This window comes from Trachemys scripta, chromosome 9, assembly GCF_013100865.1.
Source record: "Trachemys scripta elegans isolate TJP31775 chromosome 9, CAS_Tse_1.0, whole genome shotgun sequence".
Classification (NCBI taxonomy): domain Eukaryota; kingdom Metazoa; phylum Chordata; order Testudines; family Emydidae; genus Trachemys; species Trachemys scripta.
In genome coordinates, this window is record NC_048306.1 from 14,741,027 (window position 1) to 14,767,555 (window position 26,529).

Genomic DNA, 26,529 nt, shown 5'->3' on the forward strand with positions numbered 1-26,529 from the left:
TAATAAATTGGTTAGTCTCTAAGGTGCCACAAGTACTCCTGTTCTTCTTTTTGCGGATACAGACTAACACGGCTGTTACTCTGAAACCTGTCATTATATTTTCTGTCTTATTGCTATCCTTTATTAAGACAGTCCCCTATCACAGAGCGTACAGTGTAGGCTGGGATATGCAGATGTCTAAGGGAGATAAGTGCAACTCCCTGTGATGCGGCACCCTCTGCTCCAGTCATCTTTATTCACTCACAGACCACTCAGAGACCTTCCTTTTGTAGATACCACTGGGTAGTTTATTTACAGTGCTTCACCTCAGCACCTTTTAGATACGCATGCTGCCATATTATTTACAGAGTTATTGAGCTTACCTAGAAGGGGTGGGAAATGTCTCTCTGCACAGAGAACTCCCTTTATCAGCCCCAGCTAACCTTTTCTCTTTTGCTTTCCCTCTTGCAGTTACCTCCTGCACTCTTTTATCCAGACTGCTTGTTAATTGGCTAATTAGCTCATTAGCTACCCAAACCTGATCTGGTAATCAGGTACTTCTCGCCTTATGCAGGACCTGTGTCAGAGCCTGACTGGCTAAACAGTGACCACAGAATGATGGTTCATTTGCTGAGTCCCAGCACACTCTGTCATACTCCCTTCAGCCCCTTTTGAGAGGTGAGAGGAGAAACAGGGTTAGAAGAGGTGAAATCGCATATGCTGGGTCAAGTAGCGACTTCATGGAAGAAGAAAGTATAGCACTCTCCTGAGTTCCAGTCCAGTGCCCTATCTGCTGGATCATACTAACTCTCTAATTGAAGCTGTTGCAAATTTGTAGACACCAGTGATAAAATAAAGGTTATTCAGTCTTGGCAACTAGCTACATAATAAAACTGTCCTACTGTGTATGATGTATCCATGTCTTCTGCAGTAACCAGGCTTTTGAGGAGGGAGGGGAACAATAAGAACACTCTGCTGCGTACATGGGGCATATTGATCTGGTTGGAAATTTCCAAGAAGCATGACGGAATTAAATGCTCAAATCCCATAGATTTGAATGTAATTTAGGTACCTAACTCTTTTAGGCTCTTGAAAATCCCAGCCAACTAATCCTTAATTGTTTTTTTTAGTTCTGGGGCAAGTAGCAGGTGAGAAATTTACTTATCTGTAATTCTGTTTCTCTAAAGATACCTCTCAGGAACCTTGCTTACTCCAATTTACTTTCCTTCAGAGTTTGGAGGTTTCACTTTTTTGAGGCATTTCTCTTGAACCTTGGTATTCATTTTTCAATAAGGCCTATTTTGATTGTAGGTTGGCCATCCTGAATTGGCTTTTATTTTATTTATTCCCTGGGAGCTTCATCTTCCATGCAGTCCAAAGAACTGACTGTAACATCTGGAGGATGTCATTTCTTTACCAAAGTGTGGTGCATGACAAACATTAGGGAACTTAGCTCTTACTCTGTCTCACTACCGATCTTCTCAATGGTTAAAAATATATATACGTATTTATATTTAGATCTAGGAGTTTTGCAAATATTGTGATTTAAAAAAAAAAAAAAAAAAAAAAAAGTCAGTCAGGTCCAGGGGTTAGAATCCTGTTAAGATGCACTCTTCTGAGAAGCAGACTATAGGTAAGTAATCTTTTATTAGAAGATAATAGAATCAGATTTCTTATTCAGTTATTTCATATACTGCAATACAAATATAAAAACACCCTGTTGCTAAACAATGTAATATAGTTTAAAAACATGCTTGCAGGGCATGCTTAAACTCACAACAGTACATATATGAAACAGCCTCATTTATTCCTATTATTAAAAAAAGTTTTTTTCTCCTATTTATAAAAATAATTCTATTGATCAAACTGAGTAACCTTATAACTCTGACCTGTAAAAATTACATACCTGTAATAAATATTTTGTAACGTATAATAAATAACATCAGTAACTATAGATCCAACAATACATTTCATTACAGAACAAAACAAATGGGAGTTTTACCAGTAATTTAATGGTGGTAGAGTTAGGCCAATGATGAGTGCTTTTCAAAATCTCTCCCTTAATATTTAGTATTTCATAAATCTATAACATTTTTGTAATATAGGATTTGAGGTTTGAACTAGACATTTTTGAAACACATTTTAAACCGTTTCTCTTTTTAACAATTTTTAAAAATTCTTGAATTATTAATTTGTTTTGAAGCTATAAGGACAGGAAAGTACACCAGCCTAATTAAGACTGAAGAATGCAAACAAACTCAAGTAATTTGTATCCTGATTGAAAGAGATACTTTGAGGCCTTAGTGCTACTGTAAGATGGTCATAGTTATACTGGTAAATGTAAATACATCAAAACAATTAAAACTTTTTTTTGTATTTCTGCTCAAATATCAAACATATCTGTCAAGCCAGGAGGCTAAGATAGGGATGCCCAGTAATCTGTGCTGAGATCAGAGTTGTTGATCTAGAAAATGGTGGGAATAGTGAGACCGAAACACTTATACAAACTACTCATGTTTATGGGTACTAAATTTACTGCAAATAACCACTTGTGGCTGGATTTTTTTGGGAGGGAGGTCATGGAACGAACTAGATCTTACTGTAGAAAGCTCAGCGAGTACACTTGCTCAGTGTGCAGAAGTTCAAAAAAGTAAATGGTGTTCAATTTTTCTAAAAGGGATGGAGAATAACAGCCTTGTTATATAATGGCATAACGATATTAGTGGTATATCATAACATTTAGTTTTTGGATTTGGTAACCCTATCTTATAAAGGATAAGGAAGAAATAAAAAGTGTGGAGAAAGGCAACAAAAATTACTAGAGGCATGAAGATCCTTCCACATGAGGAGAGATTTAAAAGATTAGAACTACATCAGAGGTGGCATGGCCGAGCTATAAAAAACAAGGAATAGATCAGGAGTCGGCAAACTTTCAAAAGTGGTGTGCTGAGTCTTCATTTATACACTCTAATTTAAGGTTTCGTGTGTCAGTAATACATTTTAACGTTTTTAGAAGGGCTCTTTCTATAAGTCTATAATATATAACTAAACTATGGTTGTATGTAAAGTAAATAATGTTTTTAAAATGTTTTAAGAAGTTTCATTTAAAATTAAATTAAAATGCAGAGCCGCCAGGACCTGGGCAGCGTGAGTGCCACTGAAAATCAGCTCGCGTGCCGCCTTTGGCACACGTGCCAAAGGTTGCCTACCCCTGGAATAGATGGTGTATGTAAGGTCAGTCGGAATACTTCTGTTTGCCTTTTATATGTCTGTCCAGCATCTTGACAGGGGTGCTTAGTGATGAGTATGGGAAAGAGCCTCATGTGCAAGAAGCATACTTCCCATAATAGCTACAGGTCCACTGGCCAGATGGAAGTTGAAGCATACTCTTGCTCCCTGACTTGCCTATGGACCTTAGCCTGGGCTCTCCGATGGCGCTGTGCAGTGACTGCACCAGTCTTAACCTGGCTTCTGCAAACTGAATGATTGTGGGAAGGATTTTCCCAGTTATCAGTGGGAATGCTGAATTTCTTGAGGCCTTGCTTGACCTCACTGCTCTATTGGAGCTTTGGTCTCCTTCTGTGTTGCGGGGAGTTCTTAAGTTGGCAATAGAGCACAGCCTTTTGCAGTCAATCTTGAGGCATGCTTTCTATGTGTCCCAACCAGTGAATCCTGCAAAGGGCCAGCATATTCTGCTTAGACTTTAGGCTGGTTCTCTCAAGGATCTTGTTATTGGTGATCCATTGGTACCAAATAACTCCAAGGATTTTTCTAAGATAATGGAGGTGAAAAATGTTCAGTCTCTGCTCCTGCTTTTGAAGTACATAACCCTGGTGACAGCTCCCAGCCATCCCTTTCCTGCTGGCTGGGAGACACAGGGAGAGGGGAGGGCTGTGGTGCCAAATCCCACAAACTTTCTCACTAGTCTAGTAAAATGCAAAGTCCTTCAGAAAGGGCCAGTGCCTGGAGCCACAGTATTAGAGGAGAAGCTCAGCTTCTGTGCGTGACCCTGACACTGTTTTTCCACAAGAGTGATGAAAGCAAATTGTTTGCCTTTTATTGGCTGGTATGTGGGTAATGGACCATTGTTATGATAAAAAGACAATGCTGAATTTCTTAAGCATGAAAGAAGTTAGATATTGTCTATTTTTAAAATATTCCTGTAAAATATTTTAATCCCTTCCATATTAAATATACAGCACTGGAAAAATGCAACAAGGCACTCATCTAATGGTTCTAGTCACATTGCAATACACTAGCAATTCACTGTAATGTGATCAGTTCAATCTAGAGCAGTGGTTCTCAAACTGGGGGTTCATGAAATGTTACAGGGGGTTCTCAGGGAAAAATTTCCTAATGGCAGACAGAACTGTGCCTAGGGACCCCGGGCAGCATGGAGCCAGCAGCCCAGAACCCCTGGACTTCCAAGAGCTAAGCAAATCAAAGTAAGCATATCTATCACACTGAGGAGATTTAAACTTCAAGACTCCTTGTAAGAAATGGAAAGGGAGGTGGATATTTTTTGCTGTTTTTAAAATTAAATAGGCAGCTAGTATTGTTTTTAAAATTATTATGAAGAACAGGTTTAAGCTTTCTTGTAATGTGCGTTGTTTGCCTGGACTGCTCAAGCCCTGAATGCTTGTGTAGGAGGAACTCTTTGAGTTGGCTTCTTAAATATCTTCATGCTGTTTCAGTCTGATATTCCTTGATGAAACATAGGAGCCTTGTCTTATAACAGGCTTATTCAAAGTGATACAAGCTACGAAGGTGAGATCCTGGAAGAATGTTGCCATTTTCATAATGTAATAAAATACTGTAATGATAAATAATAATGTGTAATAAGCATGTCATAAAAACAAATGTTCTTCTTCGAGTGCTTGCTCATATCCATTCCATTAGGTGTGCGCGCGCCGCGTGCACGATCGTCGGAAGATTTTTACCCTAGCAACACCGGCGGGTCGGCTGTGGAGCCCCCTAGAGTGGCGTCTTCATGGCGCTGAATATATACCCCAGCCGACCCGGCGCCCCCTCAGTTCCTTCTTACCGCCCCTGACGGTCGTTGGAACTGTGGAGCGCGGCATAGCTGTCCTCCACTCTCCCTAGCTTACTTAGTCATTCGAAGTTATAGTTATAGTTGTAGTTCTAGTGTTTATAGTTAAAAAGTTGTTATAGTTGTTATTGTAGTTCAGGGGGTTAAGGGGGTCGTCTCCCCCTTTCTCCCCCGGCCGCGGGCCCGGGCTCATGCCCAACGCTCCCGGCTTCAAGCAGTGCGCCTCCTGCGCTAAGCCTATGCCCACGAGCGACCCGCACGACTCCTGTTTGAAGTGCCTGGGAGAGTCCCACCAAACAGATAAATGCAAGATCTGTAAGGCCTTCAAACCAAGAACCAAGAAGGAGCGGGACTTTCGGCTCAGGCAACTCCTAATGGAGGCGGCACTCAGCCCGGACACTCCTTCTACGGGCCAGACTCCGGCACCTAGCACCTCGGTGCGCAGTGCCCCGGCGGCACCGGCTATGATGACCACGCGAGTGGCGTCAGACAAGCCTCCCCGGCACCGGACCTCGTCGGCACCGCAAGCGCAGCAAGTGCCTCGGCGCCGGTCATTATCCCCAGGGCATAAAAAAGCCCATAAGACGGGGACATCCGTGCCGAAGACGCCGGCTCCCCCAGTGCCGGGGGTAGAGCCGCGTCCGCCGGTGGAGCAACGGAAGCAAGCGCCTCCAGCACCGTCGACTCCGGCGCCGAGGCCGTCGAGTCCGGTGCAAATAGCGTCTCCACCGAGGCCGGCGGTGATACAGTGTCTCCCGTCGACTCCAGAGACCTTCGCGGCGGCGAGAGACTTAATAGCTCTCACGGAGCCCGCACCGCCTCAACCACCGGCACCAACTGCACCGTTGACTCGCCCGGTACAGTCAAGAGGGAAACCTGCCTTGATGCGCCCTCCATCACAAGGGCTGGAACCTCGGCGCCGATCCAGGTCCCGAAGCAGGTCCCCACGCCGCTCGCAGTCCCGGCACCGAATATCGTCTCGGCACCGGTCGTACTCGCGGCCAAGATCTTCTTCGCGGCACCGCTCTACGTCTCGGCACCGATATGATCGTCGGCACCGGTCAACGTCGAGACGTAGTTCTCGGCACTGCTACGGTCGACGCTCGACGTCGAGGGGCCGCTCCCGGCACCGAGCATACTCTAGGTCCTCGTCGAGGTCCAGATCTGACTCCCGGCACCGACGAGGTCATCGGCACCGGTCGCGGTCCCGGCACCGATCGCCGGCACCGCACAGAGATAGATCATCTCCGGACCGGCACCGTGCGGCACCGCAGACCACGGGGATCGTTTCATCTTTCGCGGCACCGCCATGGCCGTCAAGATCGGTGTCTCGCTCCTCGGAGGACCTGTCGAGATCGGCATACCCCCCTCAGGGGCAGGCCGAGGAACGAGACTTGGGCCATTGGCAGGAGAGGGCAGAGGACCACTCTCATGGACCATCTCACTGGTCGTTTTGGACCCCGTGGGCGTACCACCAGGAGCAAGGGGCTTCATTACCATCGACCTCTCGCTCGGGTCACTCGGTCAGAAGGGCCCCAGAATCCACCATCTCTCGGCCTCCGCCTGGAGGCGTGGAGGCTTCTGTGTCTACACCACCCGACACCATGGACCCAAGTGCAGGTGACGCTCCGACCCAAGAGCAGGGGGACCGGGACCCCCCCTTGGATCCAGTACCACCGGAGGCATCCTCCTCCTCCTCTCCGGACGAGGCAGTGGCAGGCACTTCATGCACGGGTCCCCCTCCGATAGATCTTCGGGCTCACCAGGATCTCCTGCGTAGGATGGCCCGTAATATGGACCTGCAGGCGGAGGAGATAGTGGAGGTGCACGACCCGATCGTGAATATCCTTGGATCGGATGCCCCATCGAGGGTGGCGTTACCCTTGATCCGCACGATCCAAACGAATGCGGATACGATATGGCAAACTCCTGCCTCCATTCCACCCACAGCGAGAGGGGTGGAAAGGAAATACTTTGTCCCATCTAAGGACTATGGGTACTTGTACACCCACCCCCAACCGTGTTCACTGGTGGTGGAATCAGTGAATGCACGAGAGCGCCACGGCCAGCAGGCTGCAGCGCCAAAATCAAAAGAGGCTAAGCGGCTTGATCTGTTTGGCCGTAAGGTTTACTCAGCCGGAGGGCTACAACTTAGAGCGGCGAATCAACAGGCGCTACTGAGCCGCTACAATTTCAACTCCTGGAACTCTATGGGGAAGTTTAAGGAGTTGATTCCCCAAGAGTCCAGGGAAGAGTTTGGAGCCATGGTTGAGGAGGGTAAGAAGGTGGCTCGGACCTCCTTACAGGCCTCCCTGGACATAGCGGACTCGGCCGCAAGAACCCTGGCCGCAGGTATCGCTATGCGCAGGACCTCCTGGCTCCAAGTTTCGGGTTTGCCCCCTGAATTACAGCAGACCCTACAGGATTTGCCCTTTGAAGGGCAGGGGTTGTTCTCGGAGAAGACGGACTCTCGATTGCAGAGCCTCAAAGACTCCAGGACAATCATGCGCTCCTTGGGGATGCATGTTGCGGGTCCCCAGCGCAGACCATTTAGGCCCCAGCCTCAACGTTTTTACCCCCCTCCACCTCGTCAGAGACAGGACCCTGCCAGAAGGCGAGGGCGAGGTGGTAGGAGAAGATGGGCTGGCCCTCAACCCGGTCAGAACCAAGGGCCACCAAGACCACCTTCAGGTCCTAGACAGAACTTTTGAAGGTGCGGTCGAGGACGGCGCCTCAGTCATCCCCCAGGATCCAGCTCCCTCCTTTCGGGATTGCCTCTCCCACTTCCACCGTGCTTGGTCCCTTATAACTTCGGACCGTTGGGTCCTCCGCACGGTGGAGAGGGGATACGCTATCCAGTTTTCTTCCATCCCCCCCTCCTCCCCCCCTTCCCCGTCCCTCTTCAGGGACCCTTCTCACGAGCAACTTCTTATACAGGAGGTTTCTACGCTCCTGGCCATGGGGGCCATAGAGGAGGTTCCGATAGAGTTAAAGGACAGGGGATTTTATTCCCGTTACTTCCTGATCCCCAAGTCCAAAGGAGGTCTGCGACCCATCTTGGACTCGCGCGGACTCAACAAATTCGTAATAAAGTTGAAGTTCCGCATGGTCTCTTTGGGGGCCATTATCCCTTCCCTCGATCCTGGAGACTGGTTCGCCGCCCTCGACATGAAAGACGCATACTTTCACATCTCAATTTACCCACCTCACAGACGCTTCCTGCGATTCGTGGTAAACACGGTGCACTACCAATTTACAGTCCTTCCCTTCGGCCTATCCTCGGCCCCAAGGGTGTTCACGAAATGTATGGCTGTCGTGGCAGCGTACCTTCGTCGGCAAGGGATACAGGTGTTCCCGTACCTAGACGACTGGCTGGTGCGCGGTCGCACCAAGGAGCAAGTTCAAGCTCACGTCCACAGAATAGTGCACACATTCAACGAGTTGGGCATCCTACTCAACAAGGACAAATCCACTCTAGAACCTACCCAGAGAATAGAATTCATCGGCGCAGTTCTAGACTCCAGACGTGCACAAGCCATCCTGCCAGACAACCGCTTTGGCACCATCACGAACCTCATTCAAGGGCTCAAGGCCTTCCCAACTACCACGGTGAGGTCGTGCCTTACCCTGCTGGGTCACATGGCTTCCTGCACGTACGTAACCAGGCATGCCAGACTTCGACTTCGCCCGCTTCAAACCTGGGTGTCATCAATATACCGTCCACATCGGGACAGCCTGAACATGGTGGTCACGGTCCCGAACTCGGTCCTGGCCTCCCTCACCTGGTGGCTGGATCACAATGTGGTCTGCGAGGGGATGCCATTTCACGCCCCACAACCCTCTCTGCACCTGGTCACAGACGCGTCATCTCTGGGTTGGGGCGCCCATCTCAACGAACACCATACCCAGGGCCTGTGGACTGCATCCCAGTTAGCCCTACACATCAATGTTCGGGAACTGATGGCGGTACGCCTGGCGTGCCAGGCATTCCTCAATCTCCTACGTGGCCGCTGTGTGTTAGTTCTCATCGACAACACCACGGCCATGTTCTACATCAACAAGCAAGGAGGAGCACGTTCGTCAATTCTATGCCAAGAGGCCATTCGCCTGTGGGACTTCTGCATCGCCCACTCAATCCATCTCACGGCATCGTTCCTCCCTGGAGTCCAGAACACTCTAGCGGACCGACTCAGCAGGTCCTTCCAAACGCACGAGTGGTCTATCCGTCCGGACATTATACATTCCATCTTCCAGAGGTGGGGGTTTCCCCAGATAGACCTGTTTGCATCTCGAGACAACAGGAAGTGCCACGTGTTCTGCTCCCTACAAGGTCGAGCTCCGGGCTCCCTCTCGGATGCCTTTCTACTTCCCTGGAAAGACCACCTGTTTTATGCCTTCCCTCCGTTCCCTCTGGTCCACAAGGTACTGCTCAAACTGCGCAGAGACCAGGCACAGGTAATACTGATCGCTCCTGCGTGGCCGAGACAACATTGGTACACCACACTGTTGGAGCTCTCGGTTCAGACACCGATCCCGCTTCCGTTGTGTCCGGATCTCATCTCTCAGGACCACGGCCGGTTGCGTCACCCCGACCTGCAATCACTCCACCTCACAGCGTGGCTGCTCCATGGTTCACCCAGGCAGAGCAGCAGTGCTCGCACTCTGTCCAACAGATTCTGCTGAGCAGTAGGAAGCCCTCAACACGGACCACGTACCTGGCCAAGTGGAAACGGTTCTCCTGTTGGTGCGAACAACGAGCCACATCCCCGTTGCAGGCACCCATTCCTCTCATTTTGGACTATCTCCTCTCCCTAAAACAACAGGGGTTGGCGATATCTTCAATTAGAGTTCACCTGGCCGCTATATCGGCCTTTCACCCAGGGGAACTCGCGTCCTCGGTATTCTCTAACCCGATGGTCGTTAGATTCCTCAAGGGCTTAGACCGGACGTACCCTCAACAACGTCAGCCAGTCCCGACGTGGGACCTCAACCTGGTTCTCTCCAAGCTCACAGGTCCTCCATTCGAGCCACTGGCCACCTGTTCACTTCTGTACCTATCCTGGAAGACAGCCTTCCTCGTAGCCATCACCTCAGCAAGGCGCGTTTCTGAACTCAGGGCGCTTACATCTGAGCCCCCTTACACAGTTTTTCATAAGGATAAAGTGCAGCTTCGTCCACATCCGGCCTTTCTCCCTAAGGTGGTTTCTCCTTTTCATATCAACCAGGACATATTTCTCCCGGTCTTTTATCCCAAACCACATGCCACTCGCCAGGATCAACGTTTGCATTCCCTGGACGTACGCAGGGCCCTGGCCTTCTATATTGACCGCACAAAGCACTTTAGAAAGACGACGCAACTCTTCGTTGCAGTGGCCAACCGAATGAAAGGCTCACCGGTCTCCTCACAACGCCTATCCTCCTGGATTACGTCTTGCATCCGGACTTGCTATGACCTGGCAGGTGTCTCAGCACCGCACCTCACCGCTCACTCCACGAGGGCCCAAGCTTCCTCGACTGCTTTCCTGGCGCAAGTTCCGATCCAGGACATTTGTAGAGCGGCGGTTTGGTCATCAGTCCACACGTTTACAGCTCACTATGCACTAGTGCAGCAGTCCAGGGACGATGCTGCATTCGGATCAGCGGTTTTGCACACAGCAATGTCTCACTCCGACCCCACCACCTAAGTTGGGCTTGGGAGTCACCTAATGGAATGGATATGAGCAAGCACTCGAAGAAGAAAAGACGGTTACTCACCGTTGTAACTGTTGTTCTTCGAGATGTGTTGCTCATATCCATTCCAAACCCGCCCCCCGTCCCCACTGTCGGAGTAGCCGGCAAGAAGGAACTAAGGGGGCGCCGGGTCGGCTGGGGTATATATTCAGCGCCATGAAGGCGCCACTCTAGGGGGCTCCACAGCCGACCCGCCGGTGTTGCTAGGGTAAAAATCTTCCGACGATCGTGCACGTGGCGCGCGCACACCTAATGGAATGGATATGAGCAACACATCTCGAAGAACAACAGTTACAACGGTGAGTAACCGTCTTTTATATTTCCAAGATCACTGCTTTTGTAATTTATACTCGGGTAAAGAAGAAAATACCTAGAAATATTCATCTTTAGGAGGGGGTTTACGAGACTTGACATTTTATTGAAAGGGGTTCACAGGTTGTTAGTTTGGGAACCACTGATCTAGAGCATATGAAATGTCCAATAGTCACTTCAAGCATTATTCTATGTTGTGCTGTTATATGTATTTATTGGTTTTGAGTGATTCTGTAATTTGAGTAAAAACAACGGAGTCCGGTGGCATATTTGTTTGGGCATAAGCTTTCGTGGGTAAAAACCCCACTTCTTCAGATGTCACTCGATGCAGATGAGGAACTGAGGCACAACGTAGACTGTGACTTTCCTAAGGTCAAATAGTAATTTGTGGCTCAATGAGAAATTGAATCCCAGTGTATGGAATCATGAACTGTCCATAAGACCATCATTCTTTTCTTTGTATTGCTTCCTGATGAGTTTATCCTGAATGTTAAGTGTGAAAGTCTCCTTAAGAATTGTGAGCTTTGTTTTTAAAAAAGGAAAGAGAAGAGAGCTGATATAAAACTGTTCCTAATTTCTTTCTAAATCTCTATAAGTGTAAATTCAGATCAGATAATTTGCTTTTCTCTGTCTGGATTGCCATTTATAACAAATTCTGAATTAAACCCTACCCTTTGGCACTGTATGTGGGATTACATTTTACTGGGTTGTTTGGTCAGTGCTAACTTTTATATTACAGGTATCTGCTGCTACATTTAAGGAAAGTTTGACTAAAGATATGTTTTAACTTCTTAACACTGAAGTGATCTACATTTCAGTCTCTTCTCTCAACTTAGTTTAGCTCAAGTGAGAATGGCCACATTGCAAAATAGCACACAAGTTGGTGTATCAACTCCTCGCACTGTACTCACTTGTGTGTGATGCCAAGACTTCTGGAGGCACATCCCATGGTCCTTAGCGCTGTAGTAAAATTAACCTTTCTAAATTATTTCCCAAGTAAATTGTGGGCGAACTTTTGTCTTTTTTTGGGCACCTGGAGAGAGAAGGCATTGGAGCTCTATTGGCAGTTGAGTAGGGCTAGCCTGTGGTTGTGTTAACACCTGATGAGTTGTGCATTCTCAAGGTTTAGCTTATGCCTTGTCACAGGCCAGCCAATTTGAGTTAAAAGTAGTGCTACCCTCAGTTTCTTTCGTGTAAGGGACTGGAGTTAGTGGCAAGTTATAATTTGAGTTACTGTATATACTCGCTCATAAGTCGAATATTTCTGGTAAAAAAAAAAGTGAAGCTTCAAAGAGCGAGGGTCAGCTTATAAACGGGTCTACACCAAAATTTGATGATTTTAAGCTCTATGAAATTATTGAATTGAACAGCTAATACATTGTTGTTTTGTTTACCTGGAGCGTCCGCAGGCATTGAGCCCCTCAGCTCCTAGTGGCCGCGGTTCGCCGTTCCCAGCCAATGGGAGCTGTGGGAAGTGGCAGCCAGCACGTCCCTCGGCCCGCACTGCTTCCTGCAGTTCCCGTTGGTTGGGAACGGCAAACCGTGACCACTGGGAGCTGAGGGACTCCATGCCTGCGGATGCTCCAGGTAAACAAAACGTCCCGACCCGCCAGCGGCTTAACTCGACAGGCCAGGAGCCAAAGTTTGCTGACCCATTTATTGATGTTAATACAGCAGCCTTTTAAAGTTGCGAAGGCTTTGTTTAGTGCACTAGATTGGTTTGTAATGAATACTAAAAGAGCAATGCTGCAGATCTGCATGACATTTAACCCATGCCTTTCACAAAATGCTACACCTTATAAGCCAGTCAGAAAAATACAATGAATGATAGTACTATAGCACTGGTGTCAGTCCGCTACTGTGTAATTTGATTTCTTCATGCATTTCTACCAATGGACCTCATAAGTCTCAAGCCAATATGAAAATATAACGTGCAGAATCGTTGGAATCTCTAATAAAATTTAAATAGCCTGTTATCGCCACAAACATGCCAAAGAACAATAATTTGACAGCGATAAAGCTGGTGACATTCCTGTATAAAGTCCGACAAAATCTATAACTATAATAATCTATTTTCAGACTAGTAATTAAAATGAACAATGGTGAAATCAAAATAAAACAGTCTGCTTATCATGCATCGTTCAAACTTTGTTGAATATGCAGAAGCAAACAATAATTGCACCGCTGCTCGTGAATTCTGTATCAATGAGAAGCAAGTAAGAGAACGGCGAAAAAATAAAACACTAAAAGACATGCCAAGAAGCAAGAAAAAATGTCCAACGAGGTGTGCTTCATTTCCTGAGCTGGAGAAAGATACCAATAATTGGGTTGTTGAATGTTGACAAAATGGGTACAATGTCACTAGAATTAGAATTCGTCTGCGTGCTCTGCAAACGTCGAGTCAGTAAAGCTGTCAACGTTGGTCGCATCAGCGGGTTTGTACTTGCTTCATGAGCCATCATGGTCTCTGTCTTCGTCAGCGAACAAAGATAGTGCAAAAGCTGCCTAGAGATCTGGAAGAAAAAATCGAATCTTTCCAAAGGTTTATTATAAAATATCGAAAGGAATATGCACTTGAGCTATCACAAATAAGAAATATGGACAAAACACCAATGACATTCGATCTCCCGAGCAACAGAACGGTAACCGGTGTTGGTGAAAAAAACAGTCTTAATTAAAACCGCTGGCCGTGGGAAAAAATCCATTTTACAGTGCTTTTATCATGTTTGGCAAATGGATCAAAGCTCCCTCCTGTTGTTGTTTTTTTAAAAGAAAAAACCTTGCCTAAAAACAAGAAATTTCATGCTGGTGTCATCCTATGTGCACTCGAAAAGGGATGGATGGATGAAAGTGTGACTATTGAATGGCTGGAGAAAGTGTGGAATAAGAGACCAGGAACACTTTTCAAGAAATCTGCTGTGCTTGTTTAGGACATATTCAGGGCACACAAGACAGATGAGGTGAAAAATGTGGCCAAAAAAATGAAAACTACTTTGGCTGTAATACCTGGAGGCTTAACTTCAGTTCTACAACTGCTTGATGTCTGCCTGAACAAACTCTTTAAAGACAGGCTACGCAAAACGTGGTTTGTATGGATGTGGTCAGGCATGGCGAAGTTGACAAAAGGCGTGAATCTTATGAAGCCCGAAATCAATCTGGTTGCCCAATGGATCAAGGATGCGTGGGTGTCCATTCCCTCGGAAATTATAGAAAAATCATTTCGGAAATGCTGTATAAGCAATGCACTCGACAGGTCAGAAGATAATGCCATATTTGATGATGACACAACAGAGGCTGATGATAAGGAATCAGTCTGAAGATAACACTGCCAACATCTACAATGACATTGCAGGTGCAGCTGTGACTGAAGCAGAGTTTAATGAACTGTTTTTGGTGGATCAGAGACTGATTCGGACTTTGAAGGATTTAAAGACTTTTTAAAGTTTTGTATTGTTCTGAAGTACTTGTTTTAAATATCCATTTACTGATTTTAAATATTGACTAATTTTGAAGGTGAATACATATTTGTTATAAAAACTGGTTTTTTGTTAGACTACATTAAAATAATTCTAGTAAAACTTTTGAATGTTTCTAGTGACGCCAACTTTTAAAATATAGCAGGGGTCGTAAAACTTTGGCTCCTGGCCCATTAGGTTAAGCTGCTGGTGGGTCGGAACATTTTGTTTACGTGGAGCATCTGCAGGCACAGAACTCCTCCCCTCCCAGTGGCTGCGGTTTGCCGTTCCCAACCAGTGGGAGCAGCGGGAAGTGGTGCCACTTCTCGCCACTCCTGTTGGTTGGGAACGGCAAACCGTGGCCCCCGGGAGCTGAGGGGCTCCGTGCCTGCGAACGCTCCAGGTAAGCAAAACGTCCAGGCCCGCTAGCGGCTTACCCTAACGGGCCAGGAGCCAAAGTTTGACGATCTCTGAAATATAGGGTCAGCTTATGAAAGGGTCATGCAGTTTTTGCTATTTTTACCTATCCGTCTTGGGGGGTCGGCTTATAAACGAATGGGCTAATGAACGAGTATATACGGTAACTTTGAATTGAAGTAGAGCTCCAATTGTGGATAGAGTTAGAAGCTTAATTTAGTCCTTTCTTTTGTACCATCTCAGGTGTTTGTGATCCTCAACTGATGCATTGTAAATTACTGATATAATTAAATGACTTACTGATGTCACTGGAGACCTCTTCTCCCCCCCCAACCCCACCCCACTTTAATGAATCATAATGGTACTACACTTCTTGTTTGTTAAATCTTTAATGGTAGGTTATAGTCAAGGTCCTTCACTTTCAGCTTTTACTGATTTTTTTTCCCTTTAAAATTATTTTCCAGAAATTTTCCAGGTTTTACAAAACCCATTAATTTTTTTTTACCATTTTTTGACGACTCCAATCAGAATACTGATTAAGAAAATCCAATATATTAGGTAGGTGTGTTTATGTTAATAATAAAGTAGTCTAAGGGTATGTCTACTCTGCCCGCCGGATCAGCGGGCAGCGATCGATCCAGTAGGGATCGATTTATCGCGTCTAGTCTAGATGCGATAAATCAACCCCAAGCCCTCTCCCATTGACTCCTGTACTTCAGCGCTGCGAGAGGCGCAGGCAGAGTCGACGCGGGAATGGCAGCAGTTGACTCACCGCAGTGAAGACACCACGGTAAGTCGATCTAAGTACGTCGACTTGCTGAAGTTGTGTAACATAGATCGATTCTTTCCCCCTCTCCCCACCCCCCATGTAGACCAGGGCTCGGTGTAAATGCAAGGCTGCCTGTTAAAAGAAGGCAATGTAGTGGAAGATACAAACACACACGTATATACATATGTGTATGTCAGTGCTCAAGTCCTAAAAAGAAACGTGCCGGAACTCCACAGATCTATCTCTTCACTCTGGAAGGAAAGATGGCAGCTTGGTGACCTGGGCTGCTCAAGTCACCGAGTTGCCATCTTTCCTTCCAGAGTGGAAAGCCAGATCAGAAGTACTTTTTATTGCTTTATTTTCTGTCCTTCCATCCCCTAATATTTACCCAGAACACTGACGTAAATTTTTTGCACTGATTTTCACCCATTTTTTAAATTTTTGTAATAAACACTGATAAGTTTCCAGGAAATTATAAACAAAATAGAAACTGAAAACAAAGGGCTTTGGTTACAGTATGGCGATACATCACTGTGGGAGATGCTATAGCTGTAAAAAATTGTAATTTAAATCTTTTTGCAGTTATATTTGGAACTGCCTACCAAGTTCAGCAAGGTCATGATATAGTTGCCCTTGACATTTTTGTATCCAAGGAGAGTCCAGAGTGATTCCAAATAAATGTGTTTTTTAATTTCACCCAAGATGCAGGAACTTTTTTGGTGTATTTGAACTGTTTGTATAGAGTTTTGGCACATGTAAGCAAAATATGCTACAGTATGTTTTTAACAATGTATTATAAAGTTTATTGTAAAGAAATAACTAGGTCAACCTCTGGATGACCTGTCTTCTAGAGTTTCTTTAGTTAGCTTTAGGCTAGAGCTCCACCTTGTGATCTTCCAGCATGATACATTTTCTTTTAAAAGTTAAGTTAATTATGTTTCAGTAAAAATCATGGTCTTCCGAAATTCATGGATAAACTCATAAGTCAAATTAATTTGCCAACAAACGCTGAAAGCTGTATGAAATATATAAATAGAGAAAATTAAAATGCTTAAGTACTAAACATATGAAATATAGTTACAGTTTCATGATAATTAGAAATATATTTTGACCTTAGCAGATGCATATACCAGTACCAGGTGCCAAAGGTCTGGCTTTAAATCAGTGCTTACTGTGTATAATTCAATTTGTTGCTGGTTGGAATGGCATCTGCAGAATAGACTCTTTTTGCTGCCTTCTCTGAATTGACTACATCAAAGTATAATATTTTTGTGTTTAAAAAGTAAGTTAAAAAGGACCTAATAAGATACTTATATAACAAAAGCATATGTCTGCCCTTTTACTATTTATGGTCCTAATCCTTCTCATAACCTCAGCACCCCTTTGCTGGGATTAATGTTGTAAACTCCTGTGTCATCTTACTGATATGTAGATCATTTTGCACACTGATGGTACTATGTAAATAATTTATTGATATCTCATATGCTGAGAAAGTTGCTGCCCAAATGCTAGGACCCTCTTCTCTTCTGTTTTTCTCCCCTCCCAAAAACATAATCTCAAAACACTTCTATTTTTGTAACACAGACTCTTGATCTCCAGGAGACAGGTTCATATCCCTCTTTTGTTCTATAATTAGAAGGTAGAAATTCAACACTTACTTCAGGAAAAATCATCTGGTTTTCTTTCTTGTTGTCTGTGCTAGGAATCGAAACTTACAGAGAGTGTCGCAAAACTCCAGATACCTAGTTTTAATAGATGGTCTTTAATTTCAGAATGAGAGATGTACCAAATATATAATTTAAATTCTGTGTTGAGATTATTTTTGAATAATTTATACATTCCTTTACTCAGTTTGTGATAATTATATTCTTTAAAAGTTTTTGTGGTTGCCGACCCTTGTGCTAGAGGATGATACAAATATTTTTCCCAGTAGGGGTTTCATACGTGTTCGCTTAACAGCAGACTAATGTTGAGACTTTGGCACCTTGGGCTGTTTTATAAATTCTGGATAGGACTGTACTGTGGTGATTACAGATTAGGACTGAGCATTTGACTGTTCCAAAAATAATTGATCAATTGATGGGTCAAATATTATAAAATGTAAAAATGGTTAAATATTTTGAAGCATGAGTCCCTGGCCATCTTGGTTAATAACGATTGATGGATCTATTCTTCGTAATTTATCTCATTCTTTTTTAATCACAGTGATACTTTTGGCCTTCACAACCTCCCCTGGCAATGAATTCCATAGGCTGACTGTGCGTTGTTTGAAGAAGTACTTCTGTTTTAAATCTGTTGCCTGTTAATTTCATTGGGTGGCCTCTAGTTGTGTTACGTGAAGGGGTGAATAACACTTCCTTACTCACTTTCTCCACACCATTTATAATTTTGTAGACCTCTGTCATATCCACCCTTTAGTCATTTCTTTTGTAAGCTGAATAGTCCGTCTTTTTGATCTCTCCTCATATGGAAGCTGTTCCATACCCCTAATCATTTTTGTTTCTCTTCTTTGTATTTTTTCCAAATCTAATATATCTTTTGTAAGATAGGGCGACCAGAACTGCATGAGCATACCATAGATTTATATAGTGTTATTACAATATTTTCGGTCTCATTATCTATCACTTTCCTGATGGTTCCTAACGTTAGCTTTTTTTTGACTGCCGCTGCACATTGAGCAGATGTGGCACCTTAGAGATCTGAAAACAAGTACTCCTGTTCTTTTTGCGGATACACACTAACACGGCTGCTACTCTGAAACCTGTCTTGAGTGGTAACAGCTAAATTAGACCCCATCATTTTTTTGTGTATAGTTGGGATTGTTTTCCAATATGCATTATTATTTGGCGACAAGCGAGCTGATTTTCAGTGGCAGTCACGCTGCCTGGATCCTGGCCACTGGTCCCGGGGGCTCTGCATTTTAATATAATTTTAAATGAAGCTTCTTAAACATTTTAAAAATCTTTAAAAAAGCAACAGAGGGTCCTGTGGCACATTTGAGACTAACAGAAGTATTGGGAGCATAAGCTTTCGTGGGTAAGAACCTCACTTCTTCAGATGCAAGTAATGGAAATCTCCAGAGGCAGGTATAAATCAGTGTGGAGATAACGAGGTTAGTTCAATCAGGGAGGGTGAGATGCTCTGCTAGCAGTTGAGGTGTGAACACCAAGGGAGGAGAAACTGCTTCTGTAGTTGGATAGCCATTCACAGTCTTCGTTTAATCCTGATCTGATGGTGTCAAATTTGCAAATGAACTGGAGCTCAGCAGTTTCTCTTTGGAGTCTGGTCCTGAAGTTTTTTTGCTGTAAGATGGCTACCTTTACATCTGCTATTGTGTGGCCAGGGAGGTTGAAGTGTTCTCCTACAGGTTTTTGTATATTGCCATTCCTGATAGCTGACTTGTGTCCATTTATCCTCTTGCGTACGCAGAATTGCCTCTACCCTTGTGAGTTCCAGGACTAGCTGCTCCAAGAAGCAATCATTAATGATTTCTAGACATTTTACTTCTGCATCCTGTCTTGAGGTGACATTTGTCTCCTATCCTGAGGAAAAAATTCATTGTATTTTTAAACAGCAATATATTGGGCTGGGTGGTGATGCTCAGTGGTGTACTGGAATAAGTAAAATGCTAGCTGTGGAGTTATTACCATTAAGTTAATGACACCTTCATTGTGAATATTGCTCCATCCCTCAGATACTAGACCAGGGGTGGGCAAACTTTTTGGCCTGAGGGCCACATCGCGATATGAAAATTGTATGGCAGGCCATGAATGCTCACGAAATTGGGGGTGGGGGTGAGGGTTCTGGGGTGGGGCCAGAAATGAGGAGTTCAGGGTGCGGGAGGGGGCTCCGGGTTGGGGTATGGGGTGGGGTGAGGACTCTGGGGTGAGGGGTTTTGGGTGCAGGAGGGGGCTCCAGGCTGGGACCGAGGGGGTTGGAGGGTGGGAGGGGGATTAGGGATGGGGCAGGCTGTTGGGGTACAAGAGGGGGTGAGGCTCTGGGGTGGGGCTGGGAATGGGGGCCTTGGGGCACAAGAGGGGGCTCTGGGCTGGGATTGAGAGTTCGGAGGGCAGGAGGGGGATCAGGGCTATGGCAGGGGATTCGGTGGGGGGCTCAGGGGTGCAGGCTCCAGGCGGCGCTTATTGTAAGCAGCTCCCAGAAGCATGTCCCTCTTCTGGCTCCAAGGCACAGCCAGGTGGCTCTGTACGCTGCCCCGTCCCTAGGCGCCGTCCTTGCAGCTCCCTTGGCCAGGAACTGCCCGCGGATGGGGCGACGTGCAGAGCTGCCTGGCCATGCCTCCGTTTACTACGTAGGCGCCGCAGAGGGGTCATGCCAGCTGCTTTCCAGGAGCTGCACGGAGCGGGGCAAGCCCCCGATCCTGTTCTCTGGTTGGAGCACTGGCAAACCTTGACCCCGCTACCCGGTGGGAGCTGAGGGACTGATTAAATGGTCTGACGGGTCAGATATGGCCTGCGGGCCATAGTTTGCCTGCCCCTATACTAGACGCATGAGGAGCTTCTGCAATAAGGACACCAATCTTTTTCACATTGTCTGCTTTAGAATTCAGAAGACTACCTGGAAGCCATGAAAATTTCAGCCTGAACAGTTGAAGTTTAGCTAAATTTTAAGCATATAAGGTCTTATAATGGGAAGTAACTATAGGTGGTGTTTCCAGCTCTGTCCATAATAGTTCACAGTTGCACTAGATGGCAGTACTTTTTATTGTTTTGTCCAGTATGAGTTTTCTTGCTAGCATTCTAGATGGACCAATAAACTGCTGTAGCAATTCTTATGCTTCTGTTTGTAACGGGGATAATATCTATATTGAGGAGCTGTTGAGAATTAATCAGATACAGCTTGTTAAAATGCTTTCAGTATAAAAATTGATGTTAATCTGGCATATTAAACACACTGAAGAGTAGACAAGCAGAAAAGCCAATATCTCTTAGACCCCCTTCTTGTGTATTTTTAACATGTACTACGTGTGGCATGTAGTATACACATGCTGCATGCCCCACTAGCACTGGTATAAATAAATACCGTGCAGACAGGCACTGCTTGGACGAGTAGTGTAAAGACACATCAGAAGTTTAGGGTATGCACCCCAAACGGTTCACAGTGCCTTTTATGTCTACACTTCTGTTTTTAGCAGTTAAGTGTCCCACTGCCTCTCTCCTGCCAAAGCTTTTCCCCTTTCGTGAAAGACTCTGGCAGTGGGGAAAGGCTCTGGCAGAAGGGAGGCAGTGGAGAAAGGGTTTTGGAAGCTCCCTTCTGTCAGAGCTTTTCCCCGCTGCCTCCTCCTTGCCAGAGCCTTTCACTGCATTGTGGACACTGCCTGCTTTTTTCACTGTGGTATGTAGCTACTGCCAATGTAGACAAGGCCTTAGTTCAAAGAAGAAATTGAGGTTTTGTTCTTTAGATTAGTCTTCTAAAATGATCTAGACTAATAAGGAATGCATGCATATTCTCCTTGACGCTTCACCTTCTAAAATGAGATTTTTCTATATATTATTTACCATGTTTTGCTGTATGTTTTTTTTAATATTGTGATGCTGTTGCAGGAGTTTGGGGAGAGATTTTGGCGGGGAAACAGCACTTATAAAATTGGTAATTTAAAAGGAGAAAAATAAACTTCTGATCTTCTGAAATATATGTCAAAAGGCTGATATATACAGTACAAGACATTAATGACAGTAACATTTTTGCGCTTTTCATTAAGAGTAAAGATTGACCTGGTTGTTTTTTTTTAAATAGGAATTGTCTTTTGTGAAAGGAAGAAAACGTGCTTGCCCACCGTAAACTGTTTTTGAACACATTTCCAGTACAGTGGTGGTCCAGAAGATGATAAAGAAATGATAGCAGCTCCAGAAATACCAACTGATTTTACTCTCCTTCAGTAAGTAACAGTGTTTAATGCAGCCATAAGAAGGTTATTCTGTCAAGTAGTTAGTGATTTAAATCTAAAGCATTGCTTGAATGGTGTCCTGTGTTTCCAGGGGAGTTAAAATAGCAATCGTATAACTGGTTTAACTTTATTTTTTACTATAGATTTTTAGAATCTTTAATGAGCGTTTTGCTAGTAGGAGAAGCTATTGTCATGGTCACAGAATAGTTTCCATTATAAAAACATTTTTCTGATGCTTATAACTTTCTGAAAAACTTTTCTTTTGAATTAGAAATTTTCTGGACAGAAATATGAGTAATGTCAAGTCGACGTCTTTCTGTTTTTGGAGACAGATGTTGATTGAGGTCTTTTTTGAAGGGCTAGGGTTGCTTAATCCTTAACCGAGAGTTGCTTTTTTGCCAAATGTTTGTTCGTTATATATATGTATATGTGTGTGTTTTTGATAAACTTTAAATGATATCACTTCTCAGATACCTGTGATATCTTCCTACTGGTTTTCCAGTCATCCATAATCTTCCAGGGTAGACAAAATCTGGGTTCCTAATGTGGGTTGTTTTGTTTTTTAAATAGTGGAGGAAAAGCAAAATGTATCTCATAGGTACAGACAGAAACCTTTTAGGCCTTCTTTATACATAATCAATTTTTTCCTTTGTAATTCACTTTTAAGAAATTCTAAAAACCCTTCTTTGAGTCATGACTTCAGCTGAAAAGTACCTAAAATTTGATCTCTACTTGTAATTCTTAATGAAGAGTACCAACTTTCTTCGGGTTGGTTGGGAACATTAAAAAAGGACTGGGGGTGGGAGGAGAGATGATGTGATTGGAAAGTTTAATTTACAAATTTATATATTTTTTGTACATAACTGCACTCAAAAACAAAACAACGTAAAACAATGTAGAGCTTACAAGTCCACTCAGTCCTACTTCTTGTTCAGCCGATCGCAAAGACAAACAAGTTTGTTTCCATTTACGGGAGATACTGCTGTCTGCTTCTTATTTACAACGTCACCTGAAAGTGAAAACACCGATCACATGGCACTTTTGTAGCCAACATTGCAAGGTATTTACGTGACAGATATGCTAAACATTCAGATGCTCCTTCGTGCTTCAATCACCATTCTTGAGGACATGCTTCCATGCTGATGATGATCATTAAAAAAAAAGTGTGCTAATTAAATTTGTGACTGAACTCCTTGGGGGAGAATTGTATGTCTCCTGTTTTATCCGCATTCTGCCATATATTTCATGTTATAGCAGTCTCGGAAGATGACCCAGCACGTGTTCATTTTAAGAATAGTTTTACAGCAGATTTGAAAAAACACGAAGATATCAATGTGAGATTTCTAAAAATAGCTACAGCACCCAACTACAGGTTTAAAAATCTGGAGTGCCTTCCAAAATCTGAGAGGGACAAGGTGTGGAGCATGCTTCTGAAGTCTAAAAAGAGCATTCCGATGTGGAAACTACAGAACCCAAACCACCAAAAAAGAAAGCCAACCGTTTGCTGGTGGCATCTGATTCAGATTATGAAAATGAACATGTGTTGGTCTGCTCTGCTTTGGATCATTATTGAGCAGAACGCATCATCAGCATGGACACACGTTCTCTGGAATGGTGATTGAAGCATGAAGGGACATATGAATCTTGAAGTGATTGAAGCATGAAGGGGCATGATTAATCATGATTAATTTTTTTTAATCAGTTGACAGCCCTAATTTATATTATAGCATTTTTTAAAAGTATGGTATGTTAAAGTAAAAGTGTAGTTAGGAAATACAAAAATTGCTACACTTGCCAACATTTTCAAAAATTTTGTAGAAAACATGAGTTTTGAACCACAGTAGATATATTCTCTGTCCCTATTCTCTTAATAGATGTGTAACTCCCATTGATGTTTATGTATATTTTCTAATAGCTTACCAGCGTTGGCAGGGAGGAAAGCCTTTAGTTTTGCAGTAGGGTGGCAGATGTTAAGAAAAGGTAGTGAAGTGCAGCATACGGGTCTCACTGAAACATACACGTGACATAGTCTCATGCATATTCATAGTCTGGAAGAAGCTAATAAGCTCCAATTTTATTCGTTGTTTTACCCATTTTTGTCTCCCTTTGCCTCAAGGTGTTATGAATTTTCTTTATATAAGGGGGGGAAAAACACCCTTTGTTCTGTTAAGATGCCTAATTTAATATTTAATTTAATATGAAAATTCTTAAAGTAGTGACACTTTCTTCATCTTAGACATGCCTATAGTATTTCAAAAAGACCAATGTTGAGCTAATTTACCCTTGTAAAACACTTCTAGTTAATTGCAAATATTCTGCAACATTATGTTCCATTGTATTTCTTTAGGTGTCTAAAAATGAATGGTTCTTCTAAGAGTAGTGTCCCTCTGGGTGTTCCACTTCAGGTGCGCATGTGCCCCACATGCCTTTGATCAGAGATTTTCATTATCCGTGTCTGTTTGGCCTCTGCGTACTCTGCTGATATCATTGTACCCATCACTGAGGGTCTATCAGGCTGCATGGATGAATAGCCTTCAGTTCCTTCTCAACTATCTCAGCCTGTGATGAAGCTCAGCGTATCTGCATTGTGTGTGCCTACGCTACCTGCTGATTTCAGTCTAGCTAGTTATTGGGAAGTTCGTTTTATTTCTTCCAGGGAGGTCCTTCCTGAGTGGCATACCTGGTTAACGAGGGTTTAAACGCTGCCTCACATGTAGAGAGGATATTGTGGTCAACGGCAGACACTCTTAAGTATGTTCATTGCCTACAGGAGTTGCACATCCCACAGAATGTAACTTCTGTGTTGCCCTCAAATCCAGGGCAAGGAAGAATTGGGAAATCAAGCTGTAATTATTAATTATGGCACTTTCCCTTCACCCCGCTTTGGAAACAGGTCACAAGAAACCCCCCTGTACACCAGTCTCCAGAGATCTCTAGTACCCCTTCCATCTTGGTGTAACAGTCTCGCAGAATGGGAAAAGCCTTAGAGACTTCAAGAAGAGGTTCCAAGAAGAGGCGCTCCAACTCCAGTCTAGGAATCCACTTTGAAAAGCCCTCACTCTCTGAACAGGTCACAGCCTCAGAATCTAGTCTCAAGGCTCAATCTTGCAGAGGCAGTGGGCTCCTCCGGTACTGTAGCTCTTCTGAAAGTAAGTGAGGCTCTGAGAAAGTGCTGGTACCATCTAGCAGAGATGGTCTGAACAAATAGGTCTCTTCTAGTACCTCTGTTGGGTTCTTCAGTACTGTGTAAGATTAAGCCTCCAACTATGTCAGCACCTTCTGTGAAGTGCTCAAAACCCTTGGTACTGTCCTCCAGGGACAAGCCTACAATACAATCAGTGCATATCACAACCTCACTCGGTGCTGCAATTCCACTCTGCTTGATTTGCAAGACTTTAGGTGCCTAAAGGATTTATTGGTGACTGCTGAACTAGAGTCTCCATTGCTTGCATCTCTTGGTACTGAGAACCACTTGCTGTCTGGATCCTTATACATCTCTTGTACCATCTAATTCACCTCCCTTTTTGGTTAGGGGAAGAAGAGGATGATGATGGAGACCTCCCTTTAGCATCATCAGTCTTTGACCAGGGTTCTCCTAAATGCCCACATAGGAAACCCCTTTCATAAAGAGAGAGGGAGAACGTCTGGCAACATGGTTCTTGGTGGGATCATCCCTGTATGCTACCCCTTCCCCCCTGTGCTTCTCAGAGGCCATATTGGGATCTTTGGTCAGCTTATCACCAACAGTTCTCCAAGGTTCAGATCCTCTCTCACTGAGATGACAGGGAGACTGAAGCTTCTCCTCCCCAGCACACCACTCAACAGGAGGAAAGGTTTGAGGATCAGGAGGCTAGGACAGAAAGAGAGCCAACCCCTCAGATTGCCATCTCATCCTCATCACCAGATGAGGCAATAATACCTTCTCCTCCATCTATGGCCGATGATTTTTCGACAGTTTCAAGACCTCATTAAACACAGGGCAGATTCCCTCCAGATAACTGCTTGAGAAGGTTAAAGAATCTCAACTCAAGGTGTTGGATGTTTTTCGCTCAGCGGCATCATCCGGAGTTGCCCATCCTATCAAAAAGGCTCTGCAGGAACCTGCAAAAACCGTTTGGCAAACCCTGGCCACAGTAATGATGAATTCAAATTGTAACAGGTGCAGAGAAGAGCTACTAGGATGATACAAGGAATGGAAAATCTACGTTATGAGAGGAGACTCAAAGAGCCTAACCAAAAGAAGGCTGAGGGGAGGTATGATTGCTTTCTGTAACTACATCAGAGGGATAAATACCCGGATGGGAGAGGAGTTATTTAAGTTAAGCGCCACTGTGGACACAAGAACAAATGGCTATAAACTGGCCATCAACAAATTTAGGCTCAAATTAAATGAAGGTTTCTAACCTTCCGAGGAGTGAAGTTCTGGAACAGCCTTCCAAGGGGAGCAGTGGGGGAAAAATAACCTAATTGGCTCCAAGACTGAGCTTGATATATCATCCCCCCCATGAATTTGATGGAACTGCCTACAATGGCATGTGGCCCATCAGTGATTGCCAGTAGCAAAAATTCCCAACTGCTGGACATGGGGCACTAGCTGGGAGGGCTCTACACAGAATTCTTTCCCAGCTATCTGCTTGGGGGATCTTGTGCACATTCTCAGGGTCTAACTGATCACCATATTTGGGGTCAGGAAGGAATTTTCCCCTGGGTCAGATTGGCTGAGATGCTGGGGGTTTTTTGTCTTCCTCTGCAGCATGGGGCACAGGTCACTTGCAGGTTTAAACTAATGTAAATGGTGAATTCTCTGTAACTTGAAGTCTCCAAAAAATGATTTGAGGACTTCAGTAACTCATCCAGACGTTAGGGGTCTTTTTAAGGAGTTGATGAAGTTAAGTGGCCTGCAACGTGCAGG

The 26,529-nt window shown here is 44.5% G+C and overlaps 1 protein-coding gene across 4 annotated transcripts in view; it reads left to right on the forward strand.

Moving 5' to 3' along the window:
• STAG2 (stromal antigen 2) overlaps window positions 1–26,529 on the forward strand; it is a 179,829-nt gene that overhangs the window by 46,500 nt on the left and 106,800 nt on the right. For 3 of the 4 annotated variants that reach the window (XM_034782380.1, XM_034782384.1, XM_034782383.1), the window contains one exon: window positions 21,467–21,608. In XM_034782380.1, the coding sequence (XP_034638271.1) occupies window positions 21,565–21,608 (44 nt within the window). In that variant the 5' untranslated portion in view covers window positions 21,467–21,564. Of the gene's footprint in view, window positions 1–19,115; window positions 19,236–21,466; window positions 21,609–26,529 lie in introns of those variants that run through there. The other variant, XM_034782382.1, reaches the window with a different exon arrangement.